Source organism: Hemitrygon akajei, unplaced genomic scaffold (genome assembly GCF_048418815.1).
Source record: "Hemitrygon akajei unplaced genomic scaffold, sHemAka1.3 Scf000077, whole genome shotgun sequence".
In the NCBI taxonomy this organism is placed as follows: domain Eukaryota; kingdom Metazoa; phylum Chordata; class Chondrichthyes; order Myliobatiformes; family Dasyatidae; genus Hemitrygon; species Hemitrygon akajei.
In genome coordinates this window covers 2277028-2294749 of record NW_027331963.1, presented here as the reverse complement: position 1 = coordinate 2294749, position 17722 = coordinate 2277028, and the positions used below count along the sequence as shown (strand labels likewise).

General features: G+C 48.3%; 1 protein-coding gene across 2 annotated transcripts in view; it reads left to right on the top strand.

Annotated features, from left to right (window-relative positions):
• The window catches only part of LOC140722435 (NACHT, LRR and PYD domains-containing protein 3-like), a 46303-nt gene that overhangs the window by 21289 nt on the left and 7292 nt on the right, over positions 1–17722 (top strand). For both annotated transcript variants that reach the window (XM_073037177.1, XM_073037178.1), the window contains exons 4-6: positions 436–607; positions 706–771; positions 4132–5881. In XM_073037177.1, the coding sequence (XP_072893278.1) occupies positions 436–607; positions 706–771; positions 4132–5881 (1988 nt within the window). The remainder of the gene's footprint in view (positions 1–435; positions 608–705; positions 772–4131; positions 5882–17722) is intronic.

Below are 17722 nucleotides of genomic sequence, written 5' to 3'. Positions count from 1 at the left end.
CAGTTGTCAGGGACACTGGAGGTCTCCCTGACTTGCCGCACCCTGTAGGAAGAGCATCCCACTATGCTGTCTGGCATTCCCACTGTTCTAACAGTGAAACAGAGAAGGGAAATATTACCCAAGATCGACCTAAATCCTCCGCCTCTCCTCACTGAGCCCTCTCTGACACAAAGCCTCAATAACCTACTCTATCTGTGGCTCACTCACACTATGTCTGCTCCTTTTAAACCTTGCCAAGTGGATAAGTACCCCGCAATCTGTGGCGTTCAGAAAGTCATCACTGGCCACGCTAACTTCTTTTAAATTCTTTTTCCTGCTACGAACAATTGCTGTCAGTGATCTGTGACGAGCAGAATGTGCTGGGTCAGTCCATGTTCAGGGTAGATTTGAACCCATCCCTCCGCTCCTCAATATATTCCCCATTGTTCATTACAGAGCGTGACTGACCTCGCGGAGAAGGGAAACCGAGCGGGCGCTTCCAAACTCCTCCTGGATCTGGTGATGGAGAAGGGCTCCGGGGCCCGGAGGGTGATGTGGGAATCCTTTGTGAAACTACATCACCATTTACCAAAGCTGAGCAGAATATTGAAGGAAATACGGGAACGAGGTACGGTGAACAGTACACTGTGTGTTACAGATGTAAATGCTGATGAATTTACAGTATTACACAGAACAGAGTTCATGCAGGTTAATCTGTTTGAACAGGTGACGGCCAGTTCGCCTACATGGACACTGAGCGGGGTTTATCTGAAGTGCCCGCGCATCTGAAAGGTAAGTGATGGACTGGAAAGCTCAAAGCCTTTATTTAACTATGAGAGTCTGAATACGTCTCTTTAGAGGCCTGTTTAGAGACAGTCAGAGTCTGGGAGACAGGTTTTTGTTGTTATTTCACTCTGAGAGTCTGAATACGTCTCTTTAGAGGCCTGTTTAGAGACTGTCAGAGTCTGGGAGACAGGTTTTTGCTGTTATTTCACTCTGAGAGTCTGAATACGTCTCTTTAGAGGCCTGTGTAGAGACTGTCAGAGTCTGGGAGACAGGTTTTTGTTGCTGTGGCTGGAGGACAGGAAGCAATTTGCATTTGTCACAACACCCGGCACCTTCCCGGTCTCGGGATCTGTACCCGGAGGCCTCTGTGAGTTTGATAAACAGACATTCCCGTCGGCCTCTGTTCTGTTGCAATCGCTGTACCTACCTCTCCACCTATCTTTGTATCATCCGCAAACTTTGCCACAAATACATTTATTGCATCATCTAAATCATTGACAAACAATCTGAAAAGCCGCGGTCCCAATACTGATCCCTGAGGAACACCACCAGTCACTGGCAGCCAATCAGAAAAAGGCCCCTTTTATTCCCACTCGCTGCCTGTCAGCAATTCCGCTCCACGGGCCAGTATCTTTCCTGTGACGTCATAGATTTTTATCTGCTTAAGCAGGTTCGTGTGCGGCACCTCATCAAATGCTTTCTGAAAATCCAAGTAAATGGCATCCACTGACTCCTCTTCAGCAACCTCTCTCAGGACTCTGGATGTAGTCCATCTGGCCCAGGTGACGTTGCACCTTAAGAGCTTTCAGTATGCCGAGAACTATTTTCTTTTGTAATAGCAATGGCACTCACTCGTACTGCCTGTCACTCGCAGACCATTGCATGCTGCTAGCGGCTTTCACAGAGATATATGCTAAGTACACATTAAGTTCTGACATTTGTTTGTCCACCATTACTATCTCACGAACATCACTTTTCAGTGTTCCAGTATCAACTCTCACCTCCCTTTTACTCTTCATATAACTGAAAAAAGTGCTTAATATCCTGCTGTATATTATTGGCTTTTCTGCCCTCATATTTCATCCTTTCCCTTCTTATCGCTATTTTAGTTGCCTTTTGTTGGATTTTAAAAGTTTTCTATTCATCCAACTTTCCCTCACTTTTGTTATCTTGCATGCCCTTTCTTTGGCTTTTGTGCAATCCTTAACTTCCTTTGTCAACCATGGTTGCCTGCACGTGACACTTGAGAACTTCTTCCTCCGTGGGCCGTATCTATCCTGCAACTTGAGACCTTTTCCCGGAAGCTTCAGCCATCTCTGCTGTGCCGTCATCTCCACTGGTATCCTTCTCCAATCTACCTGGGAAAGCTTCCCTCTCGTGCCTCTGTAATTCACTTTATTCCATTGCGATACTGATAACATAAGTTATGCTTCTCCCTCTCAAACTGTAGTATGAATTCACTCATATTATGATCACTACCAGTTGAGGGTTCTTTTACATTAAGCTTCCTTATAAGATCCGAGCTATTACATAACACCCAATCAAAGACAGAATTTTCCTGAGTAGTCTCAAGCACAAGCTGCTCTAAAACGCTCTCTCGTAGGTATTCAATAAATTCCCTCTCTTGTGATCCGACTCCTGAAGTTTGTTTGATTTTCGAATTCCCCGTGCATATTGAATTATGTCATCACCTTGATGACACGCCTTTCCCAGCTCCCTTTGCAATCTCAACCCCACACCTTCGCTGCTATTTGCAGGCCAATATAAGATTCCCATAAAGCTTTTTTTAACCCCTGTAGTTTCTTATCTCCACCCACAAAGATTCAACATTCAATAACCCTATGTAACCTCTTTATCAAGATGTGATTCCACCTCGAACCAACACAGCCACACCACCAACGCCTATGCCTTCCTGCCTGTCCTTTCGATAAGACGTAAATCTTTTAACGTTAAGCTCCCAGCTATGGTCTTCTTTCAGCCACGACTCAGTGATGCCCACAACGTCATACCAACCAATCTCTAATTGCGCCAAAAGTTCATCCACCTTATTCTCAATGTTGCGTGCATTTAAGTGCAATGCGTTTAGTCCTGCATCTCCGCCTTTTTGAATGTTGTCTATGCAGTACAATTTAACACTGTGCTCTGTCTGTATTTGAACCCAGTCATTGGCTTGTCCTTCCTTACATTCATGTTAAACCCATCATCTACTTGTAAGACTGCTGGTTCATCCACAGCTTTATCATCCTAGTTCCAGTCCCCCGGCCATTTTAGGTTAAAACACTCCCAACAGCTCCAGTAAATCTGCCCGTAAGAATATTGGTCCTCATCGGATTCACGTGTAACCCGTGCCTTTTGTACAGGTCCTACCAACCCCGGAAGTGGTCCCAATTATCCAGAAATCTGAATCCCTGCCCCCTGCTCCAAATGCTCTGCCACACATTTCTCTGCCACCTCATTCTATTCCTATTGCCACTGTCGGGTGGCACAGGCAGCAATCCTGAGATCACTACTTTTGAGGTCCTGCTCCTCAGCTTTTTTCCTAATCCCTGTGTTCGGTTTTCCAGACATTCTCTCTTTGCTTTTCCTATGTCGTTGTTACCAATGTTTGTCACGACTTCTGGCTGCTCAACCTCCCTTCTCAGGATATTGTGGACGCGTCCAGAAACATTTCGGACAATGGCACCTGAGAGGCAAAGTACCATCGGTGTCCACAGAATCGCCTACCTGTCCTCCTGACTTTAGAGTTCCCTATTACCGCTGCCATCCTCTTCAGCTTCCTGCTCTTCCGCACATCATCAGCGAATTGCCGGAGTTCATGTACCGGCTCCTCGGAGAGTAAGAGACTGTAGACCAGTGTGGGGTGTGTCACATTGTGACTGGCTCAGCCTGGGAAATTCCTTTTCTGTGGCTCAGTACTGACAGCTTAATCCTAAAGGAGTGTCAAGAACATGGGGTCCATTGTGAGAGAAGTAAAAGTCAGTAGAGTAAGTAAATGCCCCCCTCACCCCCCACTGTTACCCTCTGCAGGGTTGCACAGTTCAGCAGAAGCTGAGCAGTGAAAGCAGTGAAACCACCCGCTCCACACAACACTCTCCTCTCCAGAATCACGTGAGCACTCGGTGCTCGCTGGAACACCGGGGAATCTGCAAACTACCAACAGAGGGGAGAGTGGAGCCTTTAACAGCGGATCTGAATCAGATCAGAAATGTTTCTGGGCCGTCTTTCACTTTCAGACACTCTAATCTCTGATCACCCGATTTCACACAAACAGTGTCTTTCACAGGTATTTTTTTATTAAAGAAAATATGTTGTGAGCTCCATGTTCATCAGATCAGGCATTGACAACCTATTTCTGTCCGTCATAAGATGTTCAAAGGAAACACATGGAGACTCTGCGGACACAGACTGAAACACTGAGAGTGAACACGATCCTGATGAGGGAGAAGGTGAAGGTTTTCCAGCTGGTTGATCGATACACTGAGCTCACGGTCATTTCTACTGTTCGAGATCGGAGACAGGTGGAACATGAGCTGCTGGCAAGAGGCAGAGACCACGAGGAGTGGAGAGAAAAAGATCTCCGTGGTAAGCTGGAAAAAATCCGGACTGATCAGTTATTCAAGAAGAGCTTTGTTCAAAAATTTAAAAGATCTGTCTTTAGAAACAAATCCGGGATGTCTGCAGCAGTGGCCGGAGTCCCGGGGATTGGGAAAACAACAATGGTACAAAAGATTGTTTATGACTGGGCCACGGGGAAGATATACCAACAATTCCAGTTTGTCTTCAGTTTCAAATTCCGGGATTTAAACTCCATTAACTGCAGAATAAACCTGAAAGAACTGATTCTGCATCAGTATCCTTACTTTGGGAATATTCTGGGAAAGGTCTGGAAACACACAGAGGGACTGCTGTTCATATTTGACGGATTGGATGAATTTAAGGACAAAATTAACTTTGTTGATGGTCGGAGAGACACAGAATCACAGTACACAGATCCTGAATTCAAGTGCAACGTGTCTGACATTGTGTATAGTTTAATCCAGGGCAAGCTGCTCCCAGGGTGTTCAGTGCTGGTGACAACCCGTCCCACTGCGTTACATTTATTGGAAAAGGCAGACATCAGTGTCTGGGCTGAAATCCTGGGATTTGTTGATGAAGAACGGAAGGAATATTTCATCAGGTATTTTGAAGATCGGACGGTGGCAGAAGCTGTTTTCAAACACGTGAAGGAGAACGAGATCCTGTACACCATGAGCTACAACCCCTCCTACTGCTGGATCCTCACTCTGGCACTGGGCCCCTTCTTCACACAAAGAGTCAGGGACCCACAGCGAGTTCCCAAAACCATCACCCAACTGTACTCCTACTATATTTACAACATCCTGAAAAACCACGGCCGTGAGATTGAGAGCCCCCGTGATGTGTTACTCAGGGTTGGTCAGATGGCCTACAGAGGAGTGTCTGAGAAGAAGATTGTGTTTACACATGGAGATTTGATCAACTACAATCTGCAGCCTTCCCAGTTCCTGTCCGGATTCCTGATGGAGCTTTTGGAGAGAGAGGATTCTGCCCAGAGTGTGGTGTACACATTCCCACACCTCACCATCCAAGAGTTTGTAGCTGCAGTCGAACAATTCCTGAATCCACATCCCGGGGATATCCTGAAGTTCCTCACTGAAGCCCACAAGACGACAGATGGGCGATTTGAGGTATTTCTCCGTTTTGTTGCTGGTCTCTCCTCCCCAATGACAGCTCGGGGCCTGGAGGAGTTTCTGGGTCCATTTCCTCATCAAACAACCTGCCGGGTGATTGACTGGGTGAAGGAGGAGGTTAAACGCCAAAGTGGAAACACGAGGAATGAAGCTGGTAAAAGGAGCCTCCTGAACACATTGCACTACCTGTTTGAGTCTCAGAATCGTGGCCTGGCTCAGGCCATACTGGGATCTGTGGAAACACTTTCATTCAGTGGAATGACACTGACCCCGATTGACTGCGCGGTCCTGTCTCATGTCATCGGACTCTGTGATACAATAAAACACCTCGACCTGCAGGGCTGTCACATTCAGTGTGAAGGAATCCAACGGCTGGGACCCGGGCTGCACAAGTGCCAGGAGTTGAGGTAACTTGATTTATCTCTCACTCTGAACTGTGAAACTGTTCCATTGTGTTGTTTCAATGGAAAGGAATTTCGGTAAATTTGTAGTAAATCAGATTGTGAAGAAATATGACAAATGCCCAGGGGATCGGTCAGTAATTCCCCAAGGACAGGAGGGTTCTTTGGTTCCTTGTGAAGGGATGTTGGAGACTTCATCAGATCAGTGAACAACGACCATTGGTTTAATGGTAGTAAATCACAGGAATGGCCGTGTTTCTCGCTGCCTGTGACCCGTCCATTGACAATGTTCCTTCTCACTGTTACTGACACCCAGACCGACACTGACTGCAGCAGGTGGGTCAGAGATTCACACCCCCTTCCTGGTGAGGGACAAGAGACTGTCAGCAGACTGTCCCAGTGAGAAGGAAAGAAATACCATTGTGAGATTGTCCTCCCACTGCCCTTCCCCGTGTGTGACTTTGCTCACTTCCAGATACGCAAAGAGCGAGGGCGCATCTCCTCTGGGCCTCTGTTCAGACCCAACACACACATACAAAAAATTTCTGCATCCTCTCGTCTTGTAGGATTATCATTTACCCTTGGAATCCTCCCGTGGGACCTCTCATCCCAATCCCCCTTCCATTCATTGGAATCTTGCACACACCCCCATTCCTCCTGTAGGCTCTCTATTACTCTTTCCTCATCCTCCTGTGGGATGTCTTTTCCACACAACCCACACACCCCCCCGCCTTCCTGTAAGATCTCTTCTCCCCATCCCCCTTTCATCCTGTGGAATCTCTCTTCCCCATCCCCCTTCCTCCTGTGGGATCTCACTTCCCCATCCCCTTCCTCCTTTGTGATCTCTCTTTCCCATCCCCATTTCGCCTGTGGGAACTCTCCTCCCCATAGAATCATAAAATCATAGACCACTACAACACAGAAAACAAGCCATTCAGTCCTTCTAGTCTGTACCAAAACCTTATTCCGCTAGTCCCATTGACCTGCACCCAGTCCATAACCCTCCAGTCCTCTCCCATCCATGTATCTATCCAATTTATTCTTAAAGCTTAAGAGTGAGTCCATATTTTCCAAATCAGATGGCAGCTCGTTCCACACTCTCACCACCCTCTGAGTGAAGAAGTTCCTCCTAATGCTCCCCCTAAACCTTTCCCCTTTCACACTGAAGCCATGTCTTCTCATTTGTATCTCTCCTAATCTATGCCTATTCGCATTTACCCTGTCTATACCCTCATAATTTTGTAAACCTCTATCAAATCTCCCCTCATTCTTCTACGCTCCAAGGAATAAAGTCCTAACCTGTTCAATCTTTCCTTGTAACTCAACTCCTGCACACCCAGCAACATCCTAGTAAGTCTTCTCTGCACTTTTTCAAACTTACTGATATCCTTCCTACAGTTCGGTGATCAGAGCTGCACACAATACTCCAAATTTGGCCTCACCAATGCCTTATACAACCTCACCATAATATTCCAACCCCTATACTCAGTACTTTGATTTATGAATGCCAGGATGCCAAAAGCCTTTTTTACAACCCTGTCCACCTGTGATGCCACTTTCAGGGGCTTATGTATCTGAACCCCCAGATCCCTCTGTTCCTCCGCACTCTTCAGTGCCCTACCGTTATTGTGTATGTCGTACATTGATTTGTCCTTCCAAAATGGAACACCTCACACTTGTCTGCATTAAATTCCATCTGCCATTTTCTGGCCCATTTTTCCAGTTGGTCCAGATCCCTCTGCAAGCTTTGAAAGCCTTCCTCGCTGTCCACAACGCATCCATCTTAGTGTCATCCACAAACCTGCTGATCCAATTTATCAAATTATCATCGACATCATTGATATAGACAACAAACAACAATGGTCCCAGCACAGATCCCTGAGGCATACCATTAGTCACAGGTCTCCAGTCTGAGAAGCAATCATCCACTACCACTCTCTGTCTTCTCCCACACAGCCAATTCGAATCCAGTTTACAACCTCTCCATGGATACCTAGTGTCTGAACTTTCTGAACTAACCTCTTACGTGGGACCTTGTCAAAGGCCTTACTAAAGTTCATGCAGACAACATCCACAGCCTTTACTTCATATGCATTCTTGGTAACCTCCTCGAAAAACACTACAAGATTCATTAAACATGATCTACCACACACAAAGCCATGTTGACTATCTTTAATCAGCCCTTGGTTGTCCAAATCCTTGTATATCCGATCTCTCAGAACACCTTCTGATAATTTACCTACTACTGATGTCAGGCTCACTGGCCTGTAATTACCTGGTGTACTTTTGGAGCCTTTTTCAAACAACGGAACTACATGAACTACCCTCCAATCCTCCGGCACCGCACCCGTGGCTGAGGACATTTTAAATATTTCTGCCAGGGCCCCTGCAATTTCTACACTAGTCTCTCTCAAGGTCTGAGGAGATACCATGTCAGGCCCGGGGGATTTAACTACCTGTATTCACTGTAAGGCAGCAAGCAGCTCCTCCTCTTTAATCTCTATATGATCCATGACACTACTGTTTGTTTGCCTTAATTCCATATCCGCTATGCCAGTTTCCTGAGTAAACACTGATGCAAAAAACCTGTTTAAGATCTCCCCCATCTCGTGAGGCTCCACACATAGACGACCACTCTGATCTTCTAGGGGAACAATTTTGTCCTTTACTATCCTTTTACTCTCAATATACTTGTAGAAACCCTTTGGGTTTACCTTCACATTATCTGCCAAAGCAACCTCATGTCTCCTTTTTGCCTTCCTGATTTCCTTCTTTAGTATTCGCTTACATTTTCTATACTCTTCAAGTACCTCATTTCTTCCTTGCTGCCTATACCTGCTAAACACCTACTTAACCAGATCACCAATATCACTTGTAAACCAAGGTTCCCTATGCCTGTTAACTTTGCCTTTAATCCTGGCAGGAACATGCAAACTCTGCACTCTCAAAATTTCACCCTTGAAGGCGTTCCACTTACTAAACACATCCTTGCCAGAAAACAACTTAACCCTATCCACACTTCCCATATCCTCCCTCTTTTCCACAAAATTGGTCCTTCTCCAATTCAGAACCTTAACTGGTGGATGAGTCCTATCCTTATCCATAATTATCTTGAAACTAATGACATTATGGTCACTGGACCCAAAATGTTTGCTTACATATACTTCTGTCACCTGACCTGTCTGGTTCCCTAATAGGGGATCAGGTACTGCACCCTCTCTCGTTGGTACCTCAATATATTGATTTAGAAAACTTTCCTGAACACATTTGACAAACTCCACGCCATCTAACCCTTTCTCAGAGTGGGCATCCCCGTCAATATGTGGAAAGTTAAAATCCCCTACGATTACAACTTTCTGTTTCTTACATTGGTCTGCCATCTCTCTACAGATTTGCTCCTCCGATTCTCTGTGACTATTGGGCGGTCTATAATACAACCCTATTCGTGTGGTCGCACCTTTCCCGTTCCTCAGCTCCACCCATACGGCCTCTGTAGACGAGTCCTCTGGGCAGTCCCGTCCACGCACAGCTGTGATATTCTCCCTGACTGGTAATGCCACTTCTCCCCCTTTCATCCCTCCGCCCTATCACCTCTGAAACAACGGAAACCCGGAACATGAAGCTGCCAGTCCTGCCCCTCCTGCAACCAAGTCTTACTAATAGCAATAATGTCGATATCATTATCGTGCCAATCCACGCACTAAACTCATCTGCCTTACCTACAATACTCCTTGCATCAAAATAGATGTACCTGAGAACATTTCTATCACGTACAAACCATTGATATCTGTCTATACAAGCAGTCCTCGCATGACCCTTATCCTCCTCCACCTCACTATGTGCTCTAACACTCTGGTTCCCCTCCCCCTGCAAACTAGTTTAAAACTCCCGGAGCAGAACTTGCTAACCTACCGGCTAGGATGCTAGTCCCCTCCAGTTGAGGTGCAAACTGCCCAATTCAAACTGGTCCCACCTCCCCTGGAAGAAAGCCCAATTGTCCAGAAACATGAACCCCACCCTCATGCACCATCCCCTCAGCCACATATTTACTGCATTATCTTCCTATTTCTAGCCTCACTAGCACGTGGCACGGGAAGCAATCCACCTGTGGGATCTCACTTTTCCATCCCCCTTTCATCCTCTGGGCTCTCTGTTCCCACTCCACCTTCCTGCTGTTGGATCTCTCCTCAGCATCCCCCTTCCTCGTCTGGGATCTCTCTTCCCCATCCCCCTTCCTTCTGTTGGATCTCTATTCCCCATCCCCCTTCCTCCTGTTGGATCTCTCTTCCCCATCCCGCTTCCTTCTGTGGGATCTCTCATCCCCATCCCCCTTCCTGCCGTGGGATCCCTCTTCCCCATCCCCCTTCCTTCTGTGGGATCTCCCTTCCCCAGTCCGTCCTGCTGTGGGATCTCTCATCCCCATCCCCCTTCCTGCTGTGGGATGCCTCTTCTCCATACACCTTCCCCCTGTGGGATCTCTCTCCCCCATCGACTTCTTCCTGTCAGATCTCTCTTTGGCATGCCCCATTGTCCTGTGGAATTTCACTTCCCCAACCCCCTTCCTCCTGTGAGATTTCTCTTCCCAATCCCACATCCTCCTGTGGGAACTCTCTTCCACATCCCTCCTCCTCCTAGCCAATCTCTCAACCCCTTCCCGCGTCATCCTGTTTAATCTCTCTCTATATCCCCTTCCTCCTGTGGGATCTCTCTTCCCCATCCCCCTTCCTCCTGTGGGATCTCTCTTCCCCATCCCCTTTCCTCCTGTGGGATCTCTCTTCCCCATCCCCCTTCCTCCTGTGGGATCTCTCTTCCCCATCCCCCTTCCTCCTGTGGGATCTATCTTCCCCATCCCCCTTCCTCCTGTGGGATCTCTCTTACCCATGCCTCATCCTGCTTGTGGGATCTCTCTTCCCCATCCCCCTTCCTCCTGTGGGATCTCTCTTCCCCATCCCCCTTCCTCCTGTGGGATCTCTCTTCCCCATCCCCCTTCCTCCTGTGGGATCTCTCTTCCCCATGCCTCATCCTGCTTGTGGGATCTCTCTTCCACACTCCCATGCCGCCTGTGGGATCTCCCTTCCCCATCCCTCTTCCTGCTGTGAGATCTCTCTACCCATCTCCCTTCCTCCTGTGGGCTCTCTGTTCCCTATACAACTTCCTCCTGTGGGATCGCTCATCACCAGCTCCCTTCCTCCGGATGAATCTCTCTTCCCCATCCCCATTCCTACAGTGGAATCTCTCTTCTCCACCCCTCATGCTCCTGTGGGATCTCTCTTCCGCATCCCCTTTCACCCTCTGGGGCCTCTGTTCCCATCCCACTTCCATCTGTTGGATCTGTCTTCCCCAACTCCCTTCCTCCTGTGGGATTTAAACTCCCCACCCCTTTCTTCCTGTGGGATCTCTCTTCAATATCCCATTTCATACAGTGGGATCTCTCTTCCCCATCTCCCTTCCTCCTATACATCTCTCTTCCCCATTCCCCATCCTCTTGTGGGATCTCTCTTCCCCATCCCCCTTCCTCCTGTGGGATCTCTTTTCCCCATCCCCTTACTCCTGTAGGGCCTTGATTCGAATACCTGCCACTTCCTGTCGGATCGCTCTTTGGCATGCCCCATTGTCCTGTGTAATTTCTCTTCCCCATCCCCCTTCCTCCTGTGAGATTTCTCTTCCCAATCCCACATCCTCCTGTGGGAAATGTCTTCCACATCCCTCCTCCTCCTGGCCGATCTCTCAACCCCATCCCCCTTCATCCTGGTTAATCCCTCTCTCTCCTTCCCCCTTCCTCCCATGGGATCTCTCTTCCCCGTCCCCCTTCCTCCTGTGGGATCTCTCTTCCACATCCCCCTTCCTCCTGTGGGATCTCTCTTCCCCATCCCCCTTCCTCCTGTGGGATCTCTCTTCCCCATCCCCCTTCCTCCTGTGGTTTCCCTAATCCCCATCCCCCTTCATCCTGTGGGATCTCTCTTTCACACCCCCCTCGTCCTGCGGGACATCTCTTCCACATCCCTCCTCCTGGCCGATCTCTCAACCCCTTCCCCCTTCATCCTGTTTAATCCCTCTCTCTTCTCTCCCCTTCCTCCCATGGGACCTCCCTTCACCATCCCCTTCTTCCTGTGGGATCTCTCTTCGCCATCCCCCTTCCTCCTGTCGGATCTCTCTTCCCCTTCCCACATCCTCCTGTGGGACATCCCTTCCCCATCTCCCTCCTGTGAGATCTCTCTTCCCCATCCCCCTTACTCCTGTGGGGTCTCTCTTCCCCATCCCCTTCCTCCTGTGTGATCCCTTCCTCCTTTGGGTTCTCTCTTCCCCATCCCTCTTCCTCCTGTGGGATCTCACTTCCCCATCCCCTTCCTCCTTTGTGATCTCTCTTTCCCATCCCCATTTCGCCTGTGGGAACTCTCCTCCCCATAGAATCATAAAATCATAGACCACTACAGCACAGAAAACAAGCCATTCAGTCCTTCTAGTCTGTACCAAAACCTTATTCCGCTAGTCCCATTGACCTGCACCCAGTCCATAACCCTCCAGTCCTCTCCCATCCATGTATCTATCCAATTTATTCTTAAAGCTTAAGAGTGAGTCCATATTTTCCAAATCAGATGGCAGCTCGTTCCACACTCTCACCACCCTCTGAGTGAAGAAGTTCCTCCTAATGCTCCCCCTAAACCTTTCCCCTTTCACACTGAAGCCATGTCTTCTCATTTGTATCTCTCCTAATCTATGCCTATTCGCATTTACCCTGTCTATACCCTCATAATTTTGTAAACCTCTATCAAATCTCCCCTCATTCTTCTACGCTCCAAGGAATAAAGTCCTAACCTGTTCAATCTTTCCTTGTAACTCAACTCCTGCACACCCAGCAACATCCTAGTAAGTCTTCTCTGCACTTTTTCAAACTTACTGATATCCTTCCTACAGTTCGGTGATCAGAGCTGCACACAATACTCCAAATTTGGCCTCACCAATGCCTTATACAACCTCACCATAATATTCCAACTCCTATACTCAGTACTTTGATTTATGAATGCCAGGCTGCCAAAAGCCTTTTTTACAACCCTGTCCACCTGTGACGCCACTTTCAGGGGCTTATGTATCTGAACCCCCAGATCCCTCTGTTCCTCCGCACTCTTCAGTGCCCTACCGTTATTGTGTATGTCGTACCTTGATCTGTCGTTCCAAAATGGAACACCTCACACTTGTCTGCATTAAATTCCATCTGCCATTTTCTGGCCCATTTTTCCAGTTGGTCCAGATCCCTCTGCAAGCTTTGAAAGCCTTCCTCGCTGTCCACAACGCATCCATCTTAGTGTCATCCACAAACCTGCTGATCCAATTTATCAAATTATCATTTACATCATTGATATAAACAACAAACAACAATGGTCCCAGCACAGATCCCTGAGGCATACCACTAGTCACAGGTCTCCAGTCTGAGAAGCCATCATCCACTACCACTCTCTGTCTTCTCCCACACAGCCAATTCGAATCCAGTTTACAACCTCTCCATGGATACCTAGTGTCTGAACTTTCTGAACTAACCTCTTACGTGGGACCTTGTCAAAGGCCTTACTAAAGTTCATGCAGAAAACATCCACAGCCTTTCCTTCATATGCATTCTTGGTAACCTCCTCGAAAAACACTACAAGATTCATTAAACATGATCTACCACACACAAAGCCATGTTGACTATCTTTAATCAGCCCTTGGTTGTCCAAATCCTTGTATATCTGATCTCTCAGAACACCTTCTGATAACTTACCTACTACTGATGTCAGTCTCACTGGCCTGTAATTACCTGGTGTACTTTTAGAGCCTTTTTCAAACAACGGAACTACATGAACTACCCTCCAATCCTCCGGCACTGTACCCGTGGCTGAGGACATTTTAAATATTTCTGCCAGGGCCCCTGCAATTTCTACACTAGTCTCTCTCGAGGTCAGAGAAAATATCATGTCAGGCCCAGGGATTTATCTACCTTTATTCACTGTAAGGCAGCAAGCAACTCGTCCTCTTTAATCTCTATATGTTCCATGACACTACTGTTTGTTTGCCTTAATTCCATATCCGCTATGCCAGTTTCCTGAGTAAACACTGATGCAAAAAACTTTTTAAGATCTCCCCCATCTCGTGAGGCTCCACACATAGACGACCACTCTGATCTTCTAGGGGAACAATTTTGTCCTTTACTATCCTTTTACTCTCAATATACTTGTAAAAACCCTTTGGGTTTACCTTCACATTATCTGCCAAAGAAACCTCATGTCTTCTTTTTGCCTTCCTGATTTCCTTCTTTAGTATTCGCTTACATTTTCTATACTCTTCAAGTATCTCATTTGTTCCTTGTGGCCTATACCTGCTAAGCACCTACTTAACCAGATCACCAATATCACTTGTAAACCAAGGTTCCCTATGCCTGTTAGCTTTGCCTTTAATCCTGTCAGGAACATGCAAACTCTGCACTCTCAAAATTTCACCCTTGAAGGCGTTCCACTTACTAAACACATCCTTGCCAGAAAACAACTTAACCCAATCCACTCTTCCCATATCCTCTCTCATTTCCACAAAATTGGCCCTTCTCCAATTCAGAACCTTAACTGGTGGATCAGTCCTATCCTTATCCATAATTATCTTGAAACTAATGACATTATGGTCACTGGACCCAAAATGTTTGTTAACGTATACTTCTGTCACCTGACCTATCTGGTTCCCTAATAGGGGATCAGGTACTGCACCCTCTCTCGTTGGTACCTCAATATATTGATTTAGAAAACTTTCCTGAACACATTTGACAAACTCCACGCCATCTAACCCTTTCTCAGAGTGGGCGTCCCCGTCAATATGTGGAAAGTTAAAATCCCCTACGATTACAACTTTCTGTTTCTTACATTGGTCTGCTAACTCTCTACAGATTTGCTCCTCCAATTCTCTCTGCCTATTGGGCGGTCTATAATACAACCCTATTCGTGTGGTCGCACCATTCCCGTTCCTCAGCTCCACCCATATGGCCTCTGTAGACGAGCCCTCTGGGCTGTCCCGTCCACGCACAGCTGTGATATTCTCCCTGACTGGTAATGCCACTTCTTCCCCTTTCATCCCTCCGCCCTATCACCTCTGAAACAACGGAAACCCGGAACATGAAGCTGCCAGTCCTGCCCCTCCTCCAACCAAGTCTCACTAATAGCAATAATGTCGATATCATTATCGTGCCAATCCACGCCCTAAACTCATCTGCCTTACCTACAATACTCCTTGCATGGAAATAGATGCACCTGAGAACATTTCTATCACGTACAAACCATTGATATCTGTCTATACCATCAGTCCTCGCATGACCCTTATACTCCTCCAGCTCACTATGTGCTCTAACACTCTGGTTCCCCTCCCCCTGCAAACTAGTTTAAAACCCCCGGAGCAGAACTTGCTAACCTACCGGCAAGGATGTTAGTCCCCCTCCAGTTCAGGTGCAAACTGTCCAATTCGAACCTGTCACACTTCCCCTGGAAGAAAGCCCAATTGTCCAGAAACATGAACCCCTCCCTCATGCACCATGCCCTCAGCCAAGTATTTAGCTGCATCATTTCAAGCCTCACTAGCCCGTGGCAGGGGCAGCAATCCTCCTGTGGGATCTCACTTTCCCATCCCCCTTTCATCCTCTGGGCTCTCTGTTCCCACTCCCCCGTCCTTCCAACTGTTGGATCTCTCCTCAGCATCCACCTTCCTCCTGTGGGATCTCTCATCCCCATCCCCCTTCCTTCTGTGGGATCTCTCTCCCCCATCCCCATTCCTCCTGTCGGTTCTCTCTCCCCCATCCCCCTTCCTCCTGTGGGATCTCCCTTCCCCATTCCGTCCTGCTGTGGGATCTCTCATCTCCATCTCCCTTCCTGCCGTGGGATCTCTCTTCTCCATACACCTTCCTCCTGTGGGATCTCTCTCCCCCATCGACTTCTTCCTGTCGGATCTCTCTTCCCCATCCCCCTTCCTTCTGTGGGATCTCCCTTCCCCATTCCGTCCTGCTGTGGGATCTCTCATCCCCATCCCCCTTCCTCCTGTGGGATCTCTCTCCCCCATCGACTTCTTCCTGTCGGATCTCTCTTTGGCATGCCCCATTGTCCTGTGGAATTTTACTTCCGCAACCCCCTTCCTCCTGTGAGATTTCTCTTCCCAATCCCACATCCTCCTGTGGGAACTCTCTTCCACATCCCTCCTCCTCCTAGCCAATCTCTCAACCACTTCACGCTTCATCCTGTTTAATCTCTCTCTATATCCCCTTCCTCCTGTGGGATCTCTCTTCCCCATCCCCCTTCCTCCTGTGGGATCTCTCTTCCCCATCCCCCTTCCTCCTGTGGGATCTCTCTTCCCCATCCCCCTTCCTGCTGTGAGATCTCTCGACCCCATCCCCCTTCCTCCTGTGGGATCTCTGTTCCCTATACACCTTCCTCCTGTGGGATCTCTCATCACCAGCTCCCTTCCTCCTGATGAATCTCTCTTCCCCATCCCCATTCCTACAGTGGAATCTCTCTTCTCCACCCCCCATGCTCCTGTGTGATCTCTCTTCCACATCCCCTTTCACCCTCTGGGGCCTCAGTTCCCACCCCACTTCCATCTGTTGGATCTGTCTTCCCCAACTCCCTTCCTTCTGTGGGATTTAAACTCCCCACCCCTTTCTTCCTGTGGGATCTCTCTTCAATATCCCATTTCCTACAGTGGGATCTCTCTTCCCCATCCACCTGACCCCCGTGGGGGCTCTGTTTCCATCCCTCCACTTCTTACGGGATCTTGCTTCGCCATTTCCCTTCCTCCTGTACATCTCTCTTCCCCATTCCCCATCCTCTTGTGGGATCTCTCTTCCCCATCCCCCTTCGTTCTGTGGGATCTCTCTTCCCAATCCCCTACATCGGATGGGATCTCTCTTCCCCATCCCCCTTCCTCCCGTGGCATTTATTTTCCCCATCACTCTTCCTCCTATGGGATCTCTCCTATTCATCCCCCAACCTCCTGTATGATCTCGCTTCCCCACCCACTTCCTCCTGTCCCATCTCTCGTCCCCATGCCTGATCATCCTATGGGATCTGTATTCCCCATTCCCATTCCTTCTGTGGGATCTATTGTCACCACCCCACTTCCTTCCGAGGGATTGCTCTTCCCCATCCCACTTCCTCCTGTGGGTCATCATAATGCCCCCTCTTCCTGTGGGATCTGACTTGTCCCTCCACATGTATCTCTCTTCCCCATCCCACATCCTCCTGTCAGATCTCTCTTCCCCATTCTCCTTCCAACTGTGGGATATCTCCTCCCCACCATCTTTCTTCCTAGGGATATACCTTCCCCAATCCCCTTACTTCTGTGGGATCTCTATTCCCCATCCCCTTCCACCTGTGCACTCTCTGCTCCCCATCAACATCCTGCTGTGGGATCGCTCTTCCCCACCCCCCATCCACCTGTGGGATCTTCCTTCCTCATCCCCCTTCATCCTCTGGGATCTCTTTTCCCCATCCCCCTTCCTCCTGTGGAATCTCTTTTCCCCATCCCCTTACTCCTGCAGGGCCTTGTTTCGAATACCTGCCACTTCCTGTCGGATCTCTCTTTGGCATGCCCCATTGTCATGTGAGATTTCTCTTCCCAATCCCACATCCTCCTGTGGGAACTGTCTTCCACATCCCTCCTCCTCCTGGCCGATCTCTCAACCCCATCCCCCTTCATCCTGGTTAATCCCTCTCTCTCCTTCCCCCTTCCTCCCATGGGATCTCTCTTCCCCATCCCCCTTCCTCCTGTGGTTTCCCTAATCCCCATCCCCCTTCATCCTGTGGGATCTCTCTTTCACACCCCCCTCCTCCTGCGGGACATCTCTTC